The sequence below is a fragment of the Lepidochelys olivacea genome (genome assembly GCF_965140295.1).
Source record: "Lepidochelys olivacea isolate rLepOli2 genome assembly, chromosome: 2".
In the NCBI taxonomy this organism is placed as follows: domain Eukaryota; kingdom Metazoa; phylum Chordata; order Testudines; family Cheloniidae; genus Lepidochelys; species Lepidochelys olivacea.
Window position 1 is genome coordinate 222,831,342 of NC_140412.1, and position 25,702 is coordinate 222,857,043.

Genomic DNA, 25,702 nt, shown 5'->3' on the forward strand with positions numbered 1-25,702 from the left:
AAACACACTTCAATTTTTTTAAAATAAAATATTACTAACAACTGAAAAACAAACATGGCTTTGCTGGATTATATATGTTTTGCGGGCAGTCCTGTAAAACCCTTATTTATTTCCATAGGAAACAATAAGACTATTTTGGTGAGTTAGGATCTGCAGATAAGGATTTACACTGGTAATAAATTAATTCTAGATTTTAGAAGGAACTGGTCTTTTGCTAATTTAGAGTATACAAGAAATAGCCCCTTTTCACTCCATCACATATGTGGAGCTTCCCTACCTGCCTCCTGACTTTCAATCTTGCTGCCTGTTCACCTTCCAGAAGGATTCTCCCCCACCCCAGCCAACAGATACAGTAAGGGCCTTGACACAGTTCTATCGATCTGGCACAATTTATTCTGTCAGTGCTTTCTGTGTATACTGAAAACGTGTCTCTTTCTGAGAAAATCAGATGTTTCAGAATAGACTGAACTGGCACATTTTAACAACTTCCCATGTTATCCCTCCCAAAACTACCTGCCCTCCTCCTTGATAATAGGTTCATGAGGGCCTTGCATTCTGAAACTGTGAAATGGACAAGCCTTCTGAATGGAATACAGAAATGAACTGCCTACTTGTGCAATTGTCTGGCTGTCCCTGGCATCATGCAAGAGATATTATAAACTAACTAGTTTGGATATAAACAGATTGACTGAAAAGGATTAGATTGCATGCCATTATCTCCCAATAAATGTGCATGCCTGGATCATAATGCCGGAAGAACGTAAGATTGGACACACTGAGTCAGACCAATGGTCCATCTAGCCCAGTATTCTGTCTTCTGACAGTGACTGATGCCAGATGCTTCAGAGGGAATGAAAAGAATAGGGCAATTATCCACTGATGCATCAGCTGTTGTCCAGTCTCAGCATCTGGCAGTCAGAGGTTTAGGGACATCCAGAGAATGGTTTTGCTTTCCTGACCGTATTGGCTAATAGACATCAATGGTCCTTTCCTCCATGAACTTATCTAACACCTTTTTGAACCCAGTTATACTTTTGTCTTTCACAACATCGCCTGGCAACAAGTTCCACAGGTTGACTGTGTTGCATGAAGAAATACTTCCTTTCGTTTTAAACCCACTGCCTATTAATTTCATCAGGTGGCCCCCTAGTACTTGTGTTATGTGAAGGGGCAAACAGCACTTCCTTCTTCACTTTCTCCAGACCATTCATGATTTTATAGGCCACTATCATAACCTCCCTTAGTTGTCTCTTTTCCAAGATGAACAGTCTGAGTCTTTTTAATCTCTCCTCATATGGAAACTGTTCCATATCCCTAATCATGTTTATTACCATTTTTAATACCTTTTCCAATTCTAATATACATTTTTGAGATGGGGAGACCAGAACTGCACACAGTATTCAAGGTGTGGGCATACCATGGATTCATATAGTGGCATTATAATATTTACTGTCTTATTATCTAACGCTTTCCTAACGGTTCCTGTCATAAATATAAAGGGAAGGGTAAACCCCTTTGAAATCCCTCCTGGCCAGGGGAAAGCTCCTCTCACCTGTAAAGGGTTAAGAAGCTAAAGGTAACCTCACTGGCACCTGACCAAAATGACCAATGAGGAGACAAGATACTTTCAAAAGCTGGGAGGAGGGAGAGAAACAAAGGGTCTGTGTCTGTCTGTAGTCGTCTTGGCCGGGGACAGAACAGGAATGGAGTCTTAGAACTTTTAGTAAGTAATCTAGCTAGGTATGTGTTAGATTATGATTTCTTTAAATGGCTGAGAAAAGAATTGTGCTGAATAGAATAACTATTTCTGTCTGTGTATCTTTTTTGTAACTTAAGGTTTTGCCTAGAGGGGTTCTCTATGTTTTTGAATCTAATTACCCTGTAAGATATCTACCATCCTGATTTTACAGGGGGGATTTCTTTATTTCTATTTACTTCTATTTTTTATTAAAAGTCTTCTTGTAAAACACTGAATGCTTTTTCATTGTTTTCAGATCCAAGGGTTTGGGTCTGTGGTCACCTATGCAAATTGGTGAGGCTTTTTACCAAACCTTGTCCAGGAAGTGGGGTACAAGGTTTTGGGAAGTATTTTGGGGGGAAGGACGCGTCCAAACAGCTCTTCCCCAGTAACCAGTATTAGTTTGGTGGTGGTAGCGGCCAGTCCAAGGATAACGGGGGTAATATTTTGTACCTTGGGGAAGTTTTGACCTAAGCTGGTAAAGATAAGCTTAGGAGGTTTTTCATGCAGGTCCCCACATCTGTACCCTAGAGTTCAGAGTGGGGGAGGAACCTTGACATGGTGGCACAGTGGTGGGATTAACCTGAAATCATTTTGAGATCCAGTTGAGATTTTTTGAACTAGAAATACAGATTTTAAAAAGGAAGTTTTAGGAAGTCCAGAAAGCAGCTTTGAAACTGAAAGCAGCTTGGTTTCTCTCTGCTTTGTGGCCAAGCAGAGACAAAAGGGGATTATCTTGTGAATTGCAGGTTTTCTTTGCCTGGAGGCAGGGTACTTAACTCCTGCAGGGAAATTCACAGTCTTCCAACCCAGAGTTTTTTTTTTTTCTTTTCTTCCTAAAAGTAAATAGGGGGTGTGTGCTCTACCCATTTGCCTGGAGACAAAAGTGGCAGGGTTTTTTTTAGGATTTTGATTTTTTTTTGTTTTACAAGGAGCACAGGTTTGAAAGGAAATTTTTTTTTTCTTTGGGCTGGGTAAGCAGGTTTCCAAGTAGTTGGAGGTTTTTTGCTTTAATTTGGGCCCAGAGCAGAGACAAGGGAATTGTCTTTTTCTGTAGGCTGACAATCACTATCAGAGAATAGGTATTCTATTCCAGCACAGCAAAATTTTACAGCCAAGTTTTGTTTGTTTATTTCTAAACCTCGGGTGTAAAGTTAGTTAAAAACAGAGAGGTTAGAATGGCCAAATCCTCGGCTCGACTACAGCTGGAATTAGCCAAATTTCAGGCTGAGGAAAAACAAAGGGAACATGAAAGACAGATAGAACTCCTGCGGCTGGAGAAGGAGGTACAGGAGGCTGCCCACAAGAGGGAAATGGAGGCAAGGAAGCATGTGGAGGAGATGGAGAGGATAAAGGCCCAGCAGAATATACCAACAAACCCTAGCAATCCTTCTCCAGGTACCACTTCCCATCCCAGAAAGTTCCCCACCTACAAGGCAGGTGATGATACTGAGGCCTTCTTAGAAAACTTCGAAAGGGCCTGCCTTGGGTACAACATCTCTACTGACCAATACATGGTAGAACTGAGGCCGCAGCTCAGTGGACCCTTAGCTGAGGTGGCAGCTGAAATGCCTAAAGAACATATGAACAAGTATGAACTGTTTAAATCCAAGGCGAGAGTCAGAATGGGGATAACACCCGAGCAGTCTCGTCGGAGGTTCCGAGCCCTAAGGTGGAAACCAGACATGTCATTTACCCGACATGCCTACCACATTGTGAAACATTGGGATGCCTGGATATCAGGAGCAAGTGGTGAATCTCCAGAAAATTTGCCCTTCCTAATGCAAATGGAACAATTCTTAGAGGGTGTTCCTGAGGAAATAGAAAGATACATCCTAGATGGGAAACCCAAAACTGTAATTGAGGCAGGAGAGATTGGAGCCAGATGGGTGGAGGTGGCAGAGAAGAAGAAAACTGGTCGCAGTTGGAGCGGAGACCAGAAGGGACCACCCCAGACCACACCTTATTACCGGGGGCCGCCCAAAGCCCCACCTACCTCCCAAAGAACCCTCCAGACCCCTTATCGTCCCACCACCCCGTTCTCCAGCAACCCTCCTCGCCCCAGTGACCCGTCAGCTGGACGATGTTTTAAGTGTAACGAGTTGGGGCATGTAAAGGCCAACTGCCCCAAGAACCCCAACAGATTACAGTTCATTGCACCGGAATCACACCAGAGGTCCACAGGCCCAGATACCTCCCAGATACCCTTGGAGCGGAGGGAAACTGTGAGTGTGGGCGGGAAGAAGGTCACCGCGTGGAGGGACACCGGAGCACAAGTGTCAGCTATCCATGCTTCCTTAGTGGACCCCAATTTAATCAACCCAGAGATCCAAGTGACAATTCAACCCTTCAAGTCCAACTCTTTCAATTTGCCTACAGCCAAGTTGCCTGTTCAGTACAAGGGCTGGTCAGGAATGTGGACTTTTGCAGTCTATGATGATTATCCCATCCCCATGCTGTTGGGGGAAGACTTGGCCAATCACGTGAAGCAGGCCAAGAGGGTGGGAACGGTCACCCGCAGCCAGGCTAAACAAGCCGTGGGGCCTAGCTCTGTTCCGGAAACTTCTATCAGGGCCCGGTCAGAGGTGATGGACCCGGACCCCAGGCCAATGTCTGCAACAGCAGTAGTGGATCCAGTCCCAGAGACCCAGACGGAACCAGTCCCAGAACCGGAACCAGCCAAACAACCAACACCAGACCCCGTGCCAGCACTGAATCCAGTACTTGCAACCTCAACACCAGAGGGCCCCACCGAACCTGAACTGGCAGCAGCCGATAACCCTACACAAGAGGCTCAGCCGGAGCCTGAATCCCAACATAGTGCACCAGCGGAGAGCGGTTCACAGTCAACAGAAACAGCTCCATCCCCTATATCGCTTCCAGAGGGACCAAGCCTATGTCCCCAATCCAATGAGGAACTGATGTCTCCAGCATCAAGGGAACAGTTCCAGACCGAACAGGAAGCAGATGAAAGCCTCCAGAGAGCGTGGACGGCGGCACGGAGCAACCCACCGCCTCTCAGCTCTTCTAATCGATCCAGGTTTGTTGTAGAAAGAGGACTTTTATACAAGGAAACTCTTTCTGGGGGACACCAGGAAGACTGGCATCCTCAGAGACAGTTGGTAGTTCCAACTAAATACCGGGCCAAGCTCTTGAGCTTAGCCCATGATCACCCTAGTGGCCATGCTGGGGTGAACAGGACCAAAGACCGTTTGGGGGGGTCATTCCACTGGGAGGGAATGGGCAAGGATGTTTCTACCTATGTCCAGTCTTGTGAGGTGTGCCAAAGAGTGGGAAAACCCCAAGACCAGGTCAAAGCTCCTCTCCAGCCACTCCCCATCATTGAAGTTCCATTTCAGCGAGTAGCTGTGGATATTCTGGGTCCTTTTCCGAAAAAGACACCCAGAGGAAAGCAGTACATACTGACTTTCATGGATTTTGCCACCCGATGGCCGGAAGCAGTAGCTCTAAGCAACACCAGGGCTAAAAGTGTGTGCCAGGCACTAGCAGACATTTTTGCCAGGGTAGGTTGGCCCTCCGACATCCTCACAGATGCAGGGACTAATTTCCTGGCAGGAACTATGAAAAACCTTTGGGAAGCTCATGGGGTAAATCACTTGGTTGCCACTCCTTACCATCATCAAACAAATGGCATGGTGGAGAAGTTTAATGGAACTTTGGGGGCCATGATACGTAAATTCGTAAATGAGCACTCCAATGATTGGGACCTAGTATTGCAGCAGTTGCTCTTTGCCTACAGAGCTGTACCACATCCCAGTTTAGGGTTTTCCCCATTTGAACTTGTATATGGCCGTGAGGTTAAGGGGCCATTGCAGTTGGTGAAGCAGCAATGGGAGGGATTTACACCTTCTCCAGGAACTAACATTCTGGACTTTGTAACCAACCTACAAAACACCCTCCGAACCTCTTTAGCCCTTGCTAGAGAAAACTTACAGGATGCTCAAAAAGAGCAAAAAGCCTGGTATGATAAACATGCCAGAGAGCGTTCCTTCAAAGTAGGAGACCAGATCATGGTCTTAAAGGCGCTCCAGGCCCATAAAATGGAAGCATCGTGGGAAGGGCCATTCGTGGTCCAGGAGCGCCTGGGAGCTGTTAATTATCTCATAGCATTCCCCACCTCCAACCGAAAGCCTAAGGTGTATCATGTTAATTCTCTAAAGCCCTTTTATTCCAGAGAATTAAAGGTTTGTCAGTTTACAGCCCAGGGAGGAGACGACGCTGAGTGGCCTGAAGGTGTCTATTATGAAGGGAAATGTGCTGGTGGTGTGGAAGAGGTGAACCTCTCCATGACCCTTGGGCGTATGCAGCGACAGCAGATCCAGGAGCTGTGCACTAGCTACGCGCCAACGTTCTCAGCCACCCCAGGACTGACTGAACGGGCATACCACTCCATTGACACAGGTAATGCTCACCCAATTAGGGTCCAACCTTACCGGGTGTCTCCTCAAGCTAAAACTGCTATAGAACGGGAGATCCAGGATATGTTACAGATGGGTGTAATCCGCCCCTCTGAAAGTGCATGGGCATCTCCAGTGGTTCTAGTTCCCAAACCAGATGGGGAAATACGTTTTTGCGTGGACTACCGTAAGCTAAATGCTGTAACTCGCCCAGACAACTATCCAATGCCACGCACTGATGAACTATTAGAGAAACTGGGACGGGCCCAGTTCATCTCTACCTTGGACTTAACCAAGGGGTACTGGCAGGTACCGCTAGATGAATCTGCCAAGGAAAGGTCAGCCTTCATCACACATCTCGGGCTGTATGAATTTAATGTACTCCCTTTCGGGCTGCGAAATGCACCCGCCACTTTCCAAAGACTTGTAGATGGTCTCCTAGCGGGATTAGGAGAATATGCAGTCGCCTACCTTGACGATGTGGCCATATTTTCGGATTCCTGGGCAGACCACCTGGAACATCTACAAAAAGTCCTTGAGCGCATAAGGGAGGCAGGACTAACTGTTAAGGCTAAGAAGTGTCAAATAGGCCTAAACAGAGTGACTTACCTTGGACACCAGGTGGGTCAAGGAACTATCAGCCCCCTACAGGCCAAAGTGGATGCTATCCAAAAGTGGCCTGTCCCAAAGTCAAAGAAACAGGTTCAATCCTTCTTAGGCTTGGCCAGTTATTACAGACGATTTGTACCGCACTACAGCCAAATCGCTGCCCCACTGACAGACCTAACCAAAAAGAAACAGCCAAATGCTGTTCAGTGGACCGGAAAGTGTCAGAAGGCCTTTAACAAGCTTAAAGCGACACTCATGTCTGACCCTGTACTAAGGGCCCCAGACTTTGACAAACCGTTCCTAGTAACCACAGATGCATCCGAGTGTGGTGTGGGAGCAGTTTTAATGCAGAAAGGACCTGATCAAGAATTCCACCCTGTAGTGTTTCTCAGCAAAAAACTGTCTGAGAGGGAAAGCAACTGGTCAGTCACTGAAAAAGAATGTTATGCCATTGTCTACGCTCTGGAAAAGCTACGCCCATATGTTTGGGGACGGCGTTTCCACCTGCAAACCGACCATGCTGCACTAAAGTGGCTTCACACCGTCAAAGAAACTAACAAAAAACTTCTTCGGTGGAGTTTAGCTCTCCAAGATTTTGATTTCGACATCCAACACATCTCAGGAGCTTCTAACAAAGTGGCTGATGCACTCTCCCGTGAAAGTTTCCCAGAATCAACTGGTTAAAATCGTCCTTGAGATGTGGAAAATACTGTTAGTCTTTATGTACTTGGTAGTATATTTAGAGATGCATGTGTCTTATTAACTCTGTTTTCCTAGAGCTCCAGGAAGAAATCCCAGCCAGTGTTTCACCCTAGCTGAGATTTGGGGGGCGTGTCATAAATATAAAGGGAAGGGTAAACCCCTTTGAAATCCCTCCTGGCCAGGGGAAAGCTCCTCTCACCTGTAAAGGGTTAAGAAGCTAAAGGTAACCTCGCTGGCACCTGACCAAAATGACCAATGAGGAGACAAGATACTTTCAAAAGCTGGGAGGAGGGAGAGAAACAAAGGGTCTGTGTCTGTCTGTAGTCGTCTTGGCCGGGGACAGAACAGGAATGGAGTCTTAGAACTTTTAGTAAGTAATCTAGCTAGGTATGTGTTAGATTATGATTTCTTTAAATGGCTGAGAAAAGAATTGTGCTGAATAGAATAACTATTTCTGTCTGTGTATCTTTTTTGTAACTTAAGGTTTTGCCTAGAGGGGTTCTCTATGTTTTTGAATCTAATTACCCTGTAAGATATCTACCATCCTGATTTTATAGGGGGGATTTCTTTATTTCTATTTACTTTTATTTTTTATTAAAAGTCTTCTTGTAAAACACTGAATGCTTTTTCATTGTTCTCAGATCCAAGGGTTTGGGTCTGTGGTCACCTATGCAAATTGGTGAGGCTTTTTATCCAACATTTCCCAGGAAAGGGGAGGTGCAAGTGTTGGGAGGATTGTTCATTGTTCTTAAGATCCAAGGGTCTGGGTCTGTAGTCACCTAGGCAAATTGGTGAGGCTTTTTACCAAACCTTGTCCAGGAAGTGGGGTGCAAGGTTTTGGGAAGTATTTTGGGGGGAAGGACGCGTCCAAACAGCTCTTCCCCAGTAACCAGTATTAGTTTGGTGGTGGTAGCGGCCAGTCCAAGGATAACGGGGGTAATATTTTGTACCTTGGGGAAGTTTTGACCTAAGCTGGTAAAGATAAGCTTAGGAGGTTTTTCATGCAGGTCCCCACATCTGTACCCTGGAGTTCAGAGTGGGGGAGGAACCTTGACAGTTCCTAACATTGTTAGCTTTTTTGACCTCCACTACACATTGAGTGGATGTTTTCAGAGAACTATCCACAGTGATCCAAGATCTCTTTCTTGCGTGATAACAGCTAATTTAGACCCGATCATTTTGTATACATCGTTGGAATGATATTTCCCTATATGTATTACTTTGCATTTATCAATATTGAATTTCATCTGTCAGTTTCTTGCCTAGCCACCCAGTTTTGGGAGATTGCTTTGTAGCTCTTTGCAGACAGCTTTGGACTTAACTAACTTGAGTAATTTTGTATCATTTGAAAACTTTGCCACTTCACTGTTTACCTCTTTTTCCAGATCATTTATGACTATGTTGAACAGCACTGGTCCTAGAACAGATGCTTGGGGGACACCACTATTTACCTCTCTCCATTCTGAAAACTATTTATTCCTGTCCTTTGTTTCCTGCCTTTTAACCAGTTACTGATTCATGAGAGGACCTTCCTTCTTATCCTATTATCTACTTACTTTGCTTCAGAGCTTTTGGTGAGGGATCTTGTCAAAGGCTTTCTGAAAGTTCAAGTATACTATGTTCACTGGATCACCCCGGTCCATATGTTTGCTGACCCCCTCAAAAAATTCTACTGCATTGGTGAGGCATGATTTTCCTTTACAAAAGCCATGTTCACTCTTTTCATACCAAATCATGTTAATCGATGTGTCTGATAATTCTGTTCTTTACTATATTCCCACCAATTTGCCCGGTACTGAAATTAGGCTAACCAGCCTGTCATTGCCAGGACTGCTTTTGGAACCTTTTTTAAAAAATCGGCGTTATATTAGCTCACCTCTAGTCATCTGATACAGAGGCTTATTTAAGTGGGTTACACACCACCGTTGTTAGTTCCGCAAATTCATGTGTGTGTTTCTTCAGGACTTGTCACTAACTAGAATGCTACACAACATCCATACAGGTGTTTTATTAAACCAGTCATACACAAAAAATATATTTGTATAACATTAGATGAATAGCAAATAATATATTAGTAGTTTATGATCAAACAGTGATTTCATAGATGTTTAAGGCCAGAGGAAACCAATATGATAATTTAATCTGACCTTGTGAATAACATCCTGCATATTTTCAAATATCAAAAGACTACATATTGGTCCTGGAAAATTAAGATTTCAATTTGTATTATTTCCTTTATTATTATAATTAGGGATGTTATTTCTCTGATAGCACAGTAGCACAGAAATCTAAGCCAATTAAACAATTATACTACATTTTCCCTTGGTGGCAAAGGAGATATGTCTAAAAATACTGGGGCAAATTTTCTGTGCTCATGATTCTATTTAAGTTTATTGGAGATGTGCCATTCCCATAAGTGGTGTAATTGGCCCCAAGGACCTAATGTCTCTTTGATAATCTGTTTTGATCATGTTGTTTGGCTTTTTAGTATTTTGCTTAATGTTTTTAATGTTTTAATCTTACTTTAACTGGGTTTTGGCTGGCTGGTTTTTTAACGCCTAGTCATTTTGAAGGGGGCTGCTTTATAAACAAAAGCCCAGATCTTCAGCTACAGCTGAGTAGTACACAGTGTAATTCAGGGAAAGCACTACTCTAACTCACATCCACAGCTAACAGCACCAAGGAACTGATAGAGACGCCCAGGCCTAGCTCTTCCCAGAACCACACTTCCGAAGCCAGCAGCAGTAGGGTAGGAGAAGTAGCTTTACAGAACCAGAGGATCCGTCAGTAACCACATCTGCTGTCTTTAGAGTTGGGATGCTGATATTGCTGTACAAAATGGCCACACCCCAAAAGAGAATCTGAGCTAGAACTATTCTAAAAAAAATTAGAAACTTAAACATAACTTTGGAATGTAATCTCTCTCATTATGTTGTAACTGCTTAGAGCTATGGCTTTTCATAACACTTCAGACAAATACTTGAAAGGTGCTATGTTCATTAACCAAAGTATATAGAATGGTGTGATATTACAGGTTAAGTCGATAGCCACTTACCTACACAGGAGCGTGCATGCACATATGAGTACTCTCAGTCGCTAAAACAAACCCAGCTCAACCCACACCACAAACACAGCAAGAGAATCTACTGTGTTTAGTTACTGGCCCATTTCCTGTACAATAAGAATTTTTAAGACTAGTTAATAATCAATTAAATGCTATTATAAAGCAGTCACTGGAACACCGGCTGCGAAACACTTGAGGAAATCGCTGTACTGGAGAACTTATTAAATGTAAATGTTCTGACTGAAACTAACTTGTTCTACTTTGATTTTAACATACTCATTAAACTCTAGTTACACACAGAAGCACTGGCTGTTCATATAATGTTCATAGTGGGAAAAGCATATCACCTCTGTATCAATTAAATATAGATTAGTTCCAGGACCTACAATGCAGGGAGAGGGCACTGAGTGGGCTTCAAATCCCCTTGTTACAATTAATGATGTCATTAAACACATCTAAAAAGACAATAGTAAAGAACGAAGGAGGGTTTACCATGCAAGTGCATATTCCACTAGATTTTGAGATCTAAAACCACCAGTTTCAGTCAAGTTTTCATCAAGTGTAATTCTCACTGAGGTCATGCAACACTTATGATTTCACCAATGAACATATTTACACAGAACTACAGTTTTTTATCAGCCGAGATATTGCACTCAAGCTTGGGATTTTATTCCAATTTATCAGCTATCCCACAATTAGAGTACCATACACAAGGATATATCATAGGACTTTCTGGTGTCAAGTTCAGAATGCTGACATTAGGGTTTACCTTTTCCAAACCCAGTATCTTGGTAAGAACCTGTTGGAGAGGGCCTTACTATCTATCATATTATGAAGGGGGAAAACTTGACTCCTAATAAAACAATGGCAACATTTTTCAGCAGCAGATCAACAAAACCAGAGTAAGTATTTATTTTTAGTTAATTTAATTCAGTGAGTGTCTTTTATGAAGATGTTAAAGGTCCAGTCCTAAGTCCTTATTGGACAGAATTCCCATTGACATTAATGCTAGTTTTACTTGACTAATGATTAAGGAATGCCCAGATCTAAGTAAACAGAGACATTATAAGTTGAGATGCCTAAATCAGACACATTGGCACTACACTGGAGTTGGAAAAGGAGTAGTACTTTGTACTATACTGTAGTTTTCAAAGTGCAGCACAACCAAACTAATCTTTGAAACATCTGCGTGAGCTACAAAAAATGCACTGTATCATTATCCCTATTTTACATCTCAGAAAACTGAGTTAGAAAACAGATGACTTGGCCAAAGCTTCGTAAAAAGCAATTAGAAATACTAAGTTTAGAACAGAGGAGTTTCTGGTTTTTGGTCTCTTGCTTAATTCAGAAGACCACATAACCGCTCATCTATTAACAAAACTACAACATCTATGCTATGCTCTTCTCAGGGGTGAAAGTAAGTTAAAGGACTTACCGGTATGCCGGAGTCCTGAGCGGGGGTGTGGCTTCAACTGGAAGAGGCGTGGCCTCAACCGGAAGAGGCAGGGCCTTAAATCCCCGGGCCCTTTAAATCTTGATTTAAAGGGCCCGGGGCTCCAGCTGTGGTAGTGGTGGTTGGGAGCCCCGGGCCCTTTAAATCACCCCTGAGCTACCAGCTGCAGAGGCGGCTGGGAGCCCCGGAGTTCGGGGGTGATTTAAAGGGCCCAGGGCTCCAGCTGCCGCTACCGGAGCAGAGCCCCGGGCCCTTTAAATCACTGAGGAGCCCTGGGGACTCCTGGATGCCACTGCTACCCCGGGACTCTGGCAGAGCTTTAAAGGGCCTGGGGCTCCGCTGTGGTAGCAGCTGCTGGATTCCTGAGCCCTTTAAATCCCCGCCTGAGCCCTGCTGCCCGAGCCCTGCGGTAGCGGCGGCCGGGCTCCGTCGGGAATTTAAAGGGCCCCGGGGCTCCAGCCGCTGCTACCGCCCCGGCCCTTTAAATCCCCTCCGGAGCCCCACCGCCACTACCCTAGGGCTTTGGCACCAGGGCTCCAGCGGGGATTTAAAGTGCTGGGGCCGTAGCAGCAGCTGGAGCTCTTGGGCCCTTTAAATCCCCGACAGAGCCCCGTCGCCGCTACCCCAGGGCTCGGGCAGCAGGGCTCAGGCGGGGATTTAAAGGGCCGGGGCAGTAGCAGCAGCTGGAGCTCCGGGGCCCTTTAAATCCCCGATGGAGCGCTGCCGCCGCTATCCCAGGGCTTTAAATTGCCATCTGGGAAAGCCGGTCCCGGAACGGTGCACCGGCTCTTGCCGGTATGCCGTACCAGGGCGTACCGGCTTACTTTCACCTCTGGCTCGTCTACATATAACCTCCACCGTGAAACACAAGTGCCAATATCCAACCCACAGATTTTGAGTTAGTAACAGTTTGCACTAGTCTGGTATGCTCTACTCCTTTTTGAATTTTGAAATTTGAAATTTTTGAATTTTGAAACTTTTTGAATTTTGACTGTTTGAATCTTTTACATTTTCAAATTAAAAAAACAATAAACATGGGGATAAAAATTCAGAAATACTTCTGTGATTTCCTCCTTCCTTTTTTCAACCATCTCAAGGGGAAAAAGCGGAAACAATTCTGGTCTTGACTTAATCTGTGTCCCTTCTACCTACCACCAAATGAAGAGAACTGCTAGCTTCCGACCAAGGTGTCTAAAAGAGGTTTTGAGAATAGGGCCCATTAGAGACTTAAGTGCTAATAAAACAAGAAGAGTGCACCACATAAATGTAAGTGAGCAAAGTGACGCACTGACTCATTTGTAAAAAATAATTATACCTTCGTCTTGTAAAACATTCCTGTTGGTTGGGTGATGCAAAGGAGATGTTTCAGAACTGTGACTGGATTTTGAAGGAGAGGAAAGTGGAGTGTCTCTCCGAGCATAATGGGAAAGCACACCTCCTTTGTGCTGCTGTCCTCCTTCTTGGTTTTCAGCTACGTTGTCAAATGAGAAGGCTGCACTGCTACCCACTGGGGAGAGGGAGGAAGCACCAGAATCTGATGCTGGTGAGGATGCTCTCACACATATGGGCAGAGGTGATTTTGAAATGTGCATGGGACTACTGTAACTGTCTGAAGGCTGTGGGTATAAGAGATTATAAAGCAAGTTATGCCATTTAGCAACCAATTAGAGCAACATTTATTTTGAACATGCAATCCTTTCATTTAACAACAGTTTGTAGAGCCGTCATATTTTTAAGCAATATTCTAGTAAGTCACACTGTTACCTTTTATATCACACATAGGTGTTTCATACTAATAATCTGCTTACAGGTTCAAGAGTCAGGGTCAGCAAAATCCAAGAGTAGATATTAAATTCACACAGAGAAACAAACAAATGCAGGATTCAAGTTCGCTTCTCCTCCCACATAAGTTAAATGACCCGCTATGCATAGTGCTCGTTGTTAGTTCAAAGGGGGAAAACAATGAAGTGACCTACATAACAATAGCATAATACATGAAAATAAGACAGAAATTCTGCTGTTCCTGTGAGAAAAATGGATGTGCTGCCTCCAAGGCAACAGGACTTGCACACTGTTCAGACTGTTATCCAGAATATGTTGGCCACAGATGAATACATTCTACCTACACTAAAATGAAAGGATGAAGATACAGGATGAAACAAATTACAAGGGTCATCTAGCACATCATCCTATGAATAAGAGAAAGCGAAGGCCTGCTCACCTTTCGTTCAAGGCTGTCCTCTCCATCGGTCGAACTGATACTGTCATAGAGCCTTGTTCTAGTAGGTCTCTGCCGTTTATTCCTTACTGAAAGCTGGGCTCGAGTTTTCAGTGCTTTGGAGTCTAGCCTCTCTGTTTCTGGGACTGCTTCGTTGAAATCTATGAAAACAGGATTCAAAGACATTTAATAACATTCTTTGGATAAAATTAGCAATTTAACTCTTGTCAGATTACACACAGGCCTGATCTGCAAATGTATGTTCAAATGTCATGCACTTTTGCATGCCTTATTTGCATGTGCAATCACTGAAACTGGCCCTACAAATTTATGATATGAATGTAGAAAAAGCCAGGTATTTGCATAAGCTATTAGCAAATCTACAAATGCAATTTCAGTAACTGTGCATGGATATTAGGCACAAAGTTGCACACATTGAAAAATCAGACCCCGTAAATCAGTGCAATATTTTGTAAAGTCGTAACAATCAGTCATAACATAATATAACAGTCATAATACAAAACAATACATCATCTCATGGTGTCAAATACATAAGTGATACGTAATGGGGTGTAAACTAGACCTACTTACACTAACTTAGACTCCCTCATATCCACTCTATCCACATGCAAGGAAGTCCACACCATTGTAATTTACATAACTAAGAACAGCAAGAAGGCGTATATTAAAGTAACCTTCACCCATCTTTAATGTACACCTTCTTCCAGCTCCTTGGCAAGTAAATTACACCAATTTAGACTCACAGGGCCAAATTACCTGCCCCTGGCCTGGTCCTTTTTGGCCACTTGAGCACTGCAAAGAGGTTGGAATCTGGCCACAGCTCGTCCATTAATAATTTCTCTGGCAAAGGGGAATTTTCAACTGGCATAAGAGCTCGATTTGCCAGTTGCTCAACCCAGCCACCTAAAGGTAGAAGAGCAGGATGATGGCAGGGCCTGTGCAGCTTAAGAATCAGAAAGCCGTAACAGATGCTGTCCTGTGCCAAGTTGATCTTGGCTCAGGAAAGAAGCTGCTCCCTCATGTGTGGGTGTAAACAGGCTAATGGTATCTGAGCATAAATGACGTCTGAGTGAGTGTAAATGAGTCTAACCTACATATAAAACTTATGAATTGGCCCTTATGTTTAAAAGAAACTCTAAGAAGACATTTCTCCATGTTGCAAACCTTTCTAGGGATTTGGCCAATTGTGTGTGTGTATACACAGTATATCTATGTGTCTGTTCTATAAAATGAGGAATCTGATTCATCAGACTGTTTTTAAATTCCTGCTGGTATGCAATACAATTCTGAGAGTTGCAATTTATTAGTCAACTCAATAAAAGAAAGGAGGTGGCATGACGGAGGAATCCTGGAAATTGAAGGAGTTTGGTTTCCAGGTTTATGTTATGACAATACAAGCATGGCAATTGCATTCCCAACCCCATCTGCTCTGTGAACAAAAGCATTTTCTTAATGATCATTACCAACCACAGCTGCTGCTTTATGCCTCCCTGCCCCCTTTTGAATTGCTCCTCTCATCACCACACTGGATCTTCCCGTCTTATTCAGAACTCTTCCAAACATCGGAAGCCTTCTAAAGCAAAAAAACCAAATAACCCCCAACCAACCAAAAAACTAAACCAAACCCACCAGCACCCTAAAACCAATAGTCCTAGCACAATGGGGATTTAGGGTTACTGTAATATAAAGACATCCTCATCCTCACGTAGCCATGTGTCATTTGCTTCTTACCTTTCTCTAGTAGGATTCTGGAGAAGCCAGTCTTCACTCTGATCATCCCTTTAGCACAACCTCCTTAGCCACTTACAGGAGTTGACTGTTTCTGACCTTTCCCCCAGTAAAATGACTTCATAAGGTCATCAAGCAAGCTAATGTGACAGCTTTATGGGAAAACCTCAAGAGGTTTGAAATACAATTTCCATGCAAGAAAATGTCAAAGGTATTTCCTGAGTTTTGTCATGACAACACAAATAGAATGAAATGAATCATCTCAGGAGGGCCTATGAAAGGCCCTCTGTACCTTGCAAGCATTGCTTTGGCCTCGTAGGATAGAGGCACAGATGAATTGATCTTACAGGTGTGCCCATATGTGAGATGGAGGGTCATTTTGTGCCCATGTTGAAAAGCTGACAAAGGAGTTGCTGAAGATGGGCCATGAGAAAGACTCCTGGATCTGTCATTATGCTGACCAAGTGGCCCAAAACCCCCATGCAGGGTAGTAGTAGTTGTCCGATCCCACAGAGAGGAACAGCTACCCTAGAGAGCTGAATGCAGGTTGGGGAGGTGAACTCCACCACCCAACCCCTGTCAACCTCTCTGTACAAAGCCTTACCACTTGGGATTTTTACAGGGAGGGGTGAATTTCACCAACAGTCCTTATGAAGAGATTACAGACACATAATTATTAACACAGATAAAAAGAACTGGGTACCAGTACCCTCCCATCTTCCCTCCTCTCTTACACACATGTGCGTGCCTGCCTACCATGAAACTCTGTCAACCTAATTGTCAAATGGAAATGGAAGGCTTGCTCTTTTAGACCTTCTCTCTTCCCTCGGCCATGGGCTGACCTACACTATATCTGGAGCACATGCTCAAAAATAACATTTCACAAAAAATGGAACAATGAAAGAACTACATTTTCACAAAAGACAAACCTGGGCTCAAAAGGTGATCCGCCCAAAAATGCCTTATGAACAAAGTGTATTAGTCAGCTTAAACTTAAATACATGACTCTCTCAACAAATTGTGTTAACAAAATTGCACTATTTCTAGAAAGCTTTTTATCTTTCACTTGAAAGAGGCCTGAATATTTTGGGAAAGAGTAATAAGATGCAATCAATCTTTTAAAATTTGTTCTCTTATTGCATGCCAAGAAAGAAAATAAATTCCTTACAGTTTCAATTTTCCCTCTCCCCACTAATCTCTCAAGCACAATCTGTATTAGAATCCACAAGCTTACTATACTCCTATATGTACAGTGCAAGAGTTGTGGTTTTGTCAATTACTGAGATTACTTTCTGGGACAAGTTCCAAGTCTGCATAGCCAAGTTGGTGAATTTCCCAATTTGATATGCTTATAAAGACAGATAATAACCACAGCATTCATAACACTGTATTTAAATGTATATTTTTCATACAACTAGATAGTAACCAGGTGGAAATCTTGGCTGGGATAAACTGGTTCCTGTTCCAACCACTGCCGATCAGAGATCAGCAGAGGCCAAACTGTGCAATTCTTGAATGAGACACAAATATTTTATATACACAGAACTCAGGATATTAGTCTTTATTGTGTGTGTGTGGGGGGGATGAGCACCTGTATATCTTGCAACTATTAAAGTGGGGTGAGTGTGTGTGTATGGCTTTGGTCAACCCAGTATGGCCATTCTTATGGCAAATCCTAAGGTACTTAACTAATTTTTTCTACTCAGGCACTCTCCTACTGAGATTGATAACAGTTTCCAATCTGACTAAGGACCTCAGGATTTGAGCTACAGTGAATTGCCTCAAAGCTTTTCAATAGATTTTCAGACCTTCTATACTGGGTTACATTGCACTAACCTTCGGATATACCAAAGTTATCAAGTGATCTCAAGTAGATTATCACCTCCTCATTTTCCTATGCTCTATTTAATTGGGCAGGAGAGATGTTATCACTATCCCATAGGGAGGGGTAAAAAGCAATCCTTAGCACCATCAAGACACACTGAAACTGTAACATTAAGCAAGGTCAGCCGTGTAACTCTTTGTGCATTTCTCTGAAATAAACCACAAAGTGGCTTGGGGTCCTCCTCTTATTATAAGCAAACTTATGAAGCTAGTTGAAAATTTCACCTTCTACAAACACTGGAGTAATATGAAGCACTTACAGAGTCACACAGTCTTGGAAGTGATAATGGGAGCACTATTGATTTCAAGGGTATAAATGAAGGACATGACCCTGCAAACCCTGACTCATACGAGCAGACCCATTGGCCCTGCCTACACTAAAGAAATTTACTTTTCTATATGAACTTTTCTAACCCCCGGGAAAACTTGTAAAATACCTCATACAAAAGTGCTCCAACTGTCTTTAGTTTGCTCCAAAAACCATTTTCATTAGACTCGCTTTCAAGTCTAAGGACCATTTCAATATAAGGGGTTTCAACATGAACTGGTTTAGTGCTAGCATGGAGGGAAACAGCTCAACTAGTGCCTGCTGCAGTTCCTTAGCAGCTGGTTGTCTTTCAACTTCTCCCCAAATCCAGTGTTTCTGCAAGTTGTGTTAGGAAGGAGAGGTTACTTACCTGTACAGTAATGGGAGTTCTTCAAGTTGTTTTGTCCCTATGGATGCTCCACTTTAGGTGTGTGCATGCCCATGTCCTTCTGGTCTGAGACTTTTGTCAGCAATGTCCACAGGAGAGCAGGTGTGCTCTACATCTCCACGCGCTCCAGACTGAGGGCAGAAAGGGAGAACCAGACTGCTGCTACTCCAGTTCCCTCTCAACCCTGATGTTCAGCAGGCAGGGATTCCAAAGCAGAGGGGAAAGGAGAGAGGGTAGCAGAGCACTCAGACAAAACATCTCAAAGAACTCTAGTTACTGTATAGGTAAGTAACCTCTCCTTTTTCTTTGCATTATTGTCCCTACGGATCCTTCACTTCAAGTGAATCCCAAGCAAAGCCTCAATTATGGAGGATGGTGCTGAAGAGGTGGATTCAGTATAGTCCAGAGAACAGCCTTCCCCAAGGCTATGTCTGCTCTGGAAGCATGAACGCATAGTCCCGAAAGAAGGTGTGCACAGATGACCAGGTAGCAGCTTTCGGTATGTCTGTGATGGGTATGCTCTTAACTAGAGGTAGAGGCAGACGGTGCCTGGCAGAATGGGCCATCACCTTAGATGAAGGGTGCACCCAAGAAGCTTCATAACAGGCCAACATCCATCCCGATACTGATTTAGATAGTCTTTGCGTAGAAACAGAAGCTCCCTTCTGCAAAGGCAACAAAAAAATCTAGGGGAGGTTCTACATGGTTTAGGTAGGAAGTGAAGTTAGGGACAAGGAATCACTTTGTCCTGGCAGAATACTATGTATGGAGGATCAGCTGTAAGCATTCCCCATTCCTCTATCCTGCTGGCTGAAGTGATGGCTATAAGAAACGATGTTTTGAAGAATAAATGGAGAAAGGAACAACTCCCAGTGGGTACAAAGGGTGTTTCCCATTAGGTATCAAGAAGTAGAATAAAGTCCCAAAGCAGGGTAGGCTCTCTAACATGAAGGAAAAGATTGTTCAAGCTCTTGATGAGTGTCTCAGTGGTAGGATGAGCAATACTGAAAATCCTCAGAGTGGTAGATGAAAAGCTATAATGGCAACTAGGCTGACTTTAAGAGAGCTCATTGACAAGCCCAGCATTTACAAATTTAGCAGGTAATTGAGTGAGTGAGGTGAGACTCAGATACAGATAATGACCATGGGGTGCACCAGGACTGGAAACATTTCCACTTCTGCAGGTAAGTCTTGTGGCAGGTTTCCTGTTGTTCACCAGCACAGTCTGTAGCTCAAGAGAACAGACTCTCTCTAAGCCCCAGAGTATTGAGGAGCCAGACTTTGAGATGAAGTGAGGAGAGTCTGGAATGGGTTATGGTGCCCAATTCCTATGTCTGCTGTCAGAGGGAGGTGAAAAGGTGACCGGAGAGACAGGTAAATCAGGTCCCAAAACCATACTTGCCTCGGCCAGGCCAGTGATATGAGAACGATTACTGTCTTTTCTTGTCTTAATTTGATGAGGACCCTAAGAAGCAATGGTGTTGGGGGGCAGGCATATATCAGAGTTCAAGAACAGGAACGAGGACAGCATCTCCCAAGGACTTGTGACCATGTCCTCCTCTTGAACAGACACACCAGCATTTCATGGTAGGTAGCATCACAAAGAGTTCTCTCCCTGGAATGCCCCAGAAGAGACAAATCTTTTGAACTACCAAAGCGCTCAGCTGCCCTGTGTGGTCCAGGCAGAAATGCCTGCTCAGAGTGTCTGCAATGATGTTTTGCAGACCTGGTAGATAAGCCAATGAGATGTTGACTTGGTGCAATATCAACCAATTCCTAAGTTTTATGGCTTCTGGATTTAAAGGATTGGAATCTTCCTCTTCCTTGGCAGTTTATACAGAACCTAGCTGCTCTGTTGTCCTACCCTACCTTGGGTAGGAAATGATGCCAAGTATTCTGAACTGCCCTGAGATCAAGCAGATTGATGTAAAGTGATGACTCCGGGGGAATCCATTTGCCTTGCACTTTTAAGTCCTGGAAGTCAGCTCTCCAACCTAGCAGGTAGGCATCAGTAGCAACGATCTTTGTAGGGAGTTGACACAAGAATGGAGCTCCCACACAAACCTTGTGAGGGTCCTTCCACCAACTCAGAGAGTCAAGAATTTATCCTCCCTCAGAACACTAAGTTATCCTTAAAGCATGAGTATAGGCAGAAGAGAGACACGGATATGAAAAGAAATATGGAAGCCCACAAACTCTTTTTATATATTTATTTAATTTACAACTGAATTCTTTGTTTTTTTATTGTCAAAACTGCAAACTCAGCCTGGAATCTGAAAGTCATGCTGGGTTCTTTCTGTTTTTTTGCATTAGCACAAATAATATGCTGCAGTCAAAATATAACTGTTTTTCAATAAAAGTTGTACTTAGACTATAATGTTCAAATCTGGGCACCTAAATCCACATCTATACACCCAATAAGTTGTCTAACTATTCAGAAGTGGTGAGCACTACAGCTGATCGTGAATTTTCTAATGGAATGTTCTTCCACTGTAAAATGCTTTTTTGCTTAATATGAAACATTTTGCAGATGTGTCAATTTCAATGAAATGTCATCTGAAACAAAAAACCCCAAAGCATTTTAAAATAATGTTGAAAAGTTCCATTTCAGCATTTTCAGAATGGAACATTTCAATTTGTTGTTTCAAAATTATGTTTTTGCTTAGAAATTCCTTAAATTTAAATTATAAAAAGTTAATTTTCTAATGCTGTAGTTGGAATTGTGATCAGTCCAAAACAAAACAAAAAAGTTAAGTTTGTTTTGCAGGAAATTTAAAATTCTCTGTTTTCGTTTTGTACCAAATTCCCCTCCCCCTCCTCAAAATGCAAGTGTGGCATTTCCCATGAAAGGGAAAATCAGATTTCTGCTTAGCTCTACTGAACAGCCCTAGCTCCTATTCTTACCTGCACACTTATTAAGCCCATAGATCTGTGACTGTTTAGCCCTTCTGAAAAGCAAGCACAGTAATTTGGTGCCTGAATATGGAATCAGATGTCTAACTTTCTGTAACCAGTTTTGTTTGCAGTGCTGTAGCCATGTACCTTCCAAAGAGTTTTGGGTAGCTCAAAAGCTTGCCTCTTTTACCAACAGAATTTGGTCCAACCTCAGCAACCAATTTGTAAAACTTTAGCCTTAGTGACTGGTGCTTAGTTACAATGATGGCAAGTGCCTTAGAACAGATTTCAGCTCTGCATCTATGGCTATATTGCTTCTGTAGTAATAACAATTGTAGAGATTCATTTTTTGTCAGCAACATATGCAGCTGTGATGCAGACACACAGAGAGCAAGTATGCTGAATACTTTTCAGAAGAGGATCTTTTTTACACAGCCAGTTTTCTGACCCAAACCACTTTTTAGCCATTTTTGTCAACAGTTGCACTAAAAACATTACTGTAAATATCTGATGCAACATATAAACGTTCTTGTAATGATAAGTGCATCTGTAAATTTCAGAGATTTCAGTATTATAAATGCTTACTAGAAAGGAACATTCACAAATTCTGATTTATGGGAATGAATTCTGCAATATGGCAGAACAGTTTTAGCAGGACAATCTTTTTTTTCTTATGTTAAATATAATAATTCAGCTTGATTTGCTTGCAGAGAAATATTTAGTTTGTGTTCACACCTGAAGCAATTGTTAAAATATCAATAAAGCGTTCATAAGTCTGCCAAAAATCAACACATCAGGAAATCTAATGCATTCTTCTATGCCAAAGAGGATTTTTGTTTTAACTAGTCTTTATTATTATTTAATATTCATACAGCAGCAGCGCCCTTCATTACACAAAGGTTTCGGGTGCCTCTGTGACCTTTGTAAAATCAAGATTTATCTGTATAATTAATCCCCAGTGGCTCTTAAATGATTATTTGATAAGGAACTTGCATTTCATTCACACATCGCTCAATCCTGAAAAAAAATGAGCACCTTCTGTAAGGATCCTGTGGGCATCAAAAAAGGTTGAGGGTACTCAGAACTTTGCAGGAACTGGTCCAGAACGCACTGCAACTGTTAGGCTACTGTATGGTCTTGGGAAGCCAAGAATAAGGGTTTTCACAAGATTATTTTTGTTTGGGTTGGAAATGACCTTTAGTGGGTCTTTTCCCCTTCTCACCTTCCTATCTGTCATTGCAGGATAGATTTAACTTCTTAAAGTCTTCATGATAGCATCATTAACAAAGAGGACTCGTCAACCTTCCCCGACAGCTTTCTTGACCACTTTACTATGCTTATGGTTAAAGTATTTTATATACTTAAATTTAACACACATTTCCCTTAATGCTGGTTAAGTCCCATTAATTTCTTGCTCTGTCCTTTGTTCATTGATAAGAATTATTATTCCTTGTATTCTTACAACAGTTCTATGTGAGTTTGTAGAGAGTTATCAAGTCTCCATCTCCTCCAGACTGAATATGACCCATGTTTCTATATTTTCTCAGAGGTGTTAGCTGCAAGATCATCTATCATTGCTGAACTGCCTTCACTTTTGTCTACTTTATAAAAAAATAAAATGCTGCTCAAACATCAATGGAGAACTCAAACTGACTTAAATGGGAACTGAAGTCCCAAATAAGGCCTAGCCAATATTTAATAGAAAGGAGCAACTGCTTCACTGATTTCATTCTGGAGACTCTTGTTAATACAAGAGTATGACACAGTATTGGGCTTTCTGCTACTAATCTGTATTGTTTACTCAAACAATTTATCATCTATTATAATTCTCATGCCATCCTTCTTTGTAGTACTAGTGCCTGGCCAGTCTCCTCCTATTCAATGTGCATTTGATTATTCCTTATTTATTGGGAAATGGGGATAACTAACGTTATACTTTCCAGACCCCCGGTGTCTTAATCTTGTTGGATTATAAAGGAGAAACCTGATAAGTTGCAGTGAAGCTGTAACATTAGAGCCATGAAATGAGATTTTTTTTAAGTGTGAAGAAAAGCGTTGGACTATGACATATTAATCAATATGGAAATGATCATCAACCAACTATATGATGCTGGACTAAGTTACTTCCAGTGCCACCTACCCAGCACCCCAGAAATGAGCTGTCCATAGCTATCTTAAAACAACTGTAAATTATAACAAATATTTTGTTCATTAGAGAAACAACATGGAGAAAAGCAAAGCTTGCATTTTGTGTATGACTTTAATAAAAACACATTTTTCTTATTAAAATCTTATGATGTTTTTGAATATATAAAACACAAAACAGGAAATCCGTTACTAAGGTCATATAAACACATTTTGGGGCTGATGACATCACAAACCATTTGAACTTCACTTTCATGGTTAAGATGATGTCCTGATATGTCAATGCAACTTTATAATTCAGATGCCTGTGTACTATCTTCCATTTGTGTACACACAGGTGAGTATACATACACACTTATGTACATACCTATCTATTGCGACAAAGTTCCTCCTCTGCCTTGGTGAGTTCTGCACTTTCTGGCAGATTTGCTCACCTCAGAGGTTCACGGCAGTCCTCAGTTTGGCTCCTTTTGTTAGTGGCACAAACCTGCCGTTTGCTCAACTAACCTCATCACTGGCCAGCATGGTGAAAAGGAGAACAATCCCTGCAGTCTCTGCTGATCCACCTAATGGGTCGGGGGACAGGTCAGAGACCGTCCCCTCTGGTGGGACCTACAATCCATGTCAACTCCTCTTATATCAAATAGAGAGTTGGGGGATGGGGGGAACCCAGGCCTGCCCTCTACTCCAGATTCCAGCCCAGGGCCCTGTGGATTGCAGCTGTCTCCAGCAACAGTTACGTGACAGTTACAACTCCCTGGGCTACTTCCCCATGGCATCCTCCCAATACCTTTTTTAGCCTCACCACAGGACCTTCCTCCTGATGTCAAAAATGCTTATACTTCTCAGTCCTCCAACAGTACACCTACTCACTCTCAGCTTCTTGCATGCCTCTTGCTCCCAGCTCCTTGCATGGCCTCAATAACTGAAGTGAGGTCCTTTTTAAAACTAGGTGCCTTGATTAACCTGCCTGTCCTAATTGATTCTGGTAGCTTCTTAATTGGCTCCAGGTGTCCTAATTAGCCTGCCTTAATTGTTTCCAGCAACTTCCTGATTGTTCTGGAACAGACTATGATCATACTCAGGGGAAAGGGACCTGCTTAATCTGGGGCTAATGTATCTACCTTCTATCACTCTCCTGTAGCCATCTGGTCTGACCCTGTCACACTATTTATAATATAGATATATTTAGTACCCGTATTCATACACTGTATATACACACAGCTTATTTGTTTATTTTTTGTACAATCAAGAGATTCATTTATAAGACATTTTATTATATTTTTCTCATTTTGGCAATTTTGTTCCTGTTTGATCTTTAGTAAATTTGGTAATTATAGACAGACCTAGAACACAGGAAAAAACACAATCTTGCCTTACTTTATTGAAACAACACAAACATGGATGAAACTTAAATGTTGTAGGCAATTCCACTGATAATTCATTGATGGTTTAATGAATATATAATGACCTCTGCTTTATTAACAGGCCTCCGTCACTTACACTTACTGATGAATATTCATTTTACAGCTGTTCTGTAGTGCTGCGCTGCCACTAAATAGTATAACACAAAGTGTTTGCTACCAGATACTGCATTTTGGTGAAAATGACAGGATTATGATGATATTCATTTATTCTTTACTATAAATTCTTAAAGTCACAACTATGATATTCATACACAGCAAATTAGATTAACAGGAGTTTAGGGTTGGTTCAAACAAACCTTGACTTAAGCCATCCAGGCAAGACACTTGCTGTACATCTAGGCTCTCCACTGGATCTCCTCTGGAAACGTCTCCAAAAGATGTTTGCCTTTCAAAAATGTTGTTGTTATTGTTAACCTGGCTCCCATTTTGCTTCAACAGCCTGAAAACTTCCGCTTCCAAGTCTCTAATCTAAGAGAAATACATCCAATTATTAGCCAAAATGAACAACTAGCATTTTTTCCAGGCTATCAGACAGCATTGCCTTATTGTTCACACACTTGAGTGAACATTACTCACACGAGCTTGTAAGCCTTGAACCTCTACAAGGTGTGCTTTCTCCAGTTCTTCTATTTTTTTTCGCTCAGCTTCCTGGCGTTTGATGAAGTCAAGTTCTCTTAAGGGAAAAAAAAAACATTTGCTGGTATC

The 25,702-nt window shown here is 42.4% G+C and overlaps 1 protein-coding gene across 6 annotated transcripts in view; it reads right to left on the bottom strand.

The window, feature by feature from the left end:
* PPP1R9A (protein phosphatase 1 regulatory subunit 9A) overlaps positions 1–25,702 on the bottom strand; it is a 264,997-nt gene that overhangs the window by 20,684 nt on the left and 218,611 nt on the right. For 4 of the 6 annotated variants that reach the window (XM_084619703.1, XM_084619704.1, XM_084619708.1 and 1 more), the window contains 4 exons: positions 25,574–25,670; positions 25,294–25,465; positions 14,206–14,363; positions 13,300–13,600 (listed from right to left, as the gene is read on the bottom strand). In XM_084619703.1, coding sequence (XP_084475829.1) covers positions 13,300–13,600; positions 14,206–14,363; positions 25,294–25,465; positions 25,574–25,670 — 728 coding nt within the window. The remainder of the gene's footprint in view (positions 1–13,299; positions 13,601–14,205; positions 14,364–25,293; positions 25,466–25,573; positions 25,671–25,702) is intronic. The other 2 variants (XM_084619707.1, XM_084619706.1) reach the window with 1 other exon arrangement.